Source organism: Eimeria tenella, genomic scaffold (assembly GCF_000499545.2).
Source record: "Eimeria tenella Houghton genomic scaffold, Eth_scaff3190, whole genome shotgun sequence".
NCBI lineage: Eukaryota > Apicomplexa > Conoidasida > Eucoccidiorida > Eimeriidae > Eimeria > Eimeria tenella.
Window position 1 is genome coordinate 1 of NW_013543042.1, and position 1,098 is coordinate 1,098.

At 57.2% G+C, this 1,098-nt stretch overlaps 1 protein-coding gene across 1 annotated transcript; it reads right to left on the reverse strand.

The window, feature by feature from the left end:
• Positions 1 to 349: 349 nt before the first annotated feature.
• On the reverse strand, positions 350 to 840 carry ETH_00037390 (uncharacterized protein; the record flags this gene model as incomplete). The annotated part of the gene is made up of 2 exons (XM_013376128.1): positions 350 to 410; positions 653 to 840. The coding sequence occupies 2 exons, from the start codon at positions 838 to 840 to the stop codon at positions 350 to 352; spliced, it is 249 nt and encodes an 82-aa protein (XP_013231582.1).
• Positions 841 to 1,098: the final 258 nt, after the last annotated feature.

Sequence of the window (1,098 nt, forward strand, 5' to 3'; positions counted from 1 at the left end):
AGCAACGGCAGCAGCCCTTCCGAGAGCAGCTCTAAACTGCTGCAGCAACGCAGCGTGTGCTTTGCTGCAGCAGCGGCTCAGCAGCACGCACTCTTCAAGCCGGGACTCAACCTTTCTGCAGCAATTAGTGTCAGCAGCAGCAGCAGCAGCAGCAGAAGCAATGGAGTGAAGATGTGCAGCAGCAAAGGCCATATGAATGATGAAGAAGAGCCAAGTGCAAGTAAACCCAGAAGCAGCAGCAGCAGTGATGCAGGAGACGCCTGTGTTGCTGCAGTAGGTAAACAGCTTCCAGGGACAGCAGCAGCTGCAGCAGCAGCAGCAGCAACAGCAGCAGCTGCTGCTCGCCATCTCACCTGAGAGTTTCAGGATCTCTCCCTCCTCCCTCCTTGGTAAATGTGAAGTAGTCCTGCCTGCAGCAGCGGCAGCAGCAGCAGCAGCATCGGCAGCAGCAGACTCAGCAGCAGTGGACGGCGCAGTAGCTGCTGCTTCTTGGCATTTAACTCGAGGATGCAACAGCAGCGAGAGCAATAGAGATGCAGCAGCAATAAAAACAAAGTAGAAGGAGCAGCAAGGCCACAGCAGCAGCAGCAACAGCAGCAGCAGCAGCAGCAGCAGCAGCAGCAAAACCACCGCAGCAGCAGCAGCAGCTTACTTGGAGTCCAAAAAGTGATTTAAAACCCTGACGCCTTCTACGTCGAGCTCCTGTGATATTGCTGCAATAAAGTAAGCTGCTGCTGCTGCTGCTGCAGGGCCCCCCGCAGAAGCAGCAGCAGCAGCGTCTGCTGCAGCAGCAGCAGCAGTGCCCTCCCCATCCATTTCCTCGGGGAACTGCGTTGCCATCGCCAGTACCGCAGAGCGCAGCACCTACAGCAGCAGCAGCAGCAGCAGCAGAAGCCCATCAACTGCAGGAGCAACGGCAGATGCAACCAGCCACCTGCAGCAGCTGCAGCAGCAGCAGCAAAAGCCATACCTGCTGCACTGAAGCTACCTTTGAAACATTTTTGTAAAGCTGGTGCAGCACCGCCGCATGCAGCTTCCCACTCCCTCCCTGCTGCGGCTGCAGCAGCACCCTGTAGCAGCAGCAACAGCAGCAGCAGC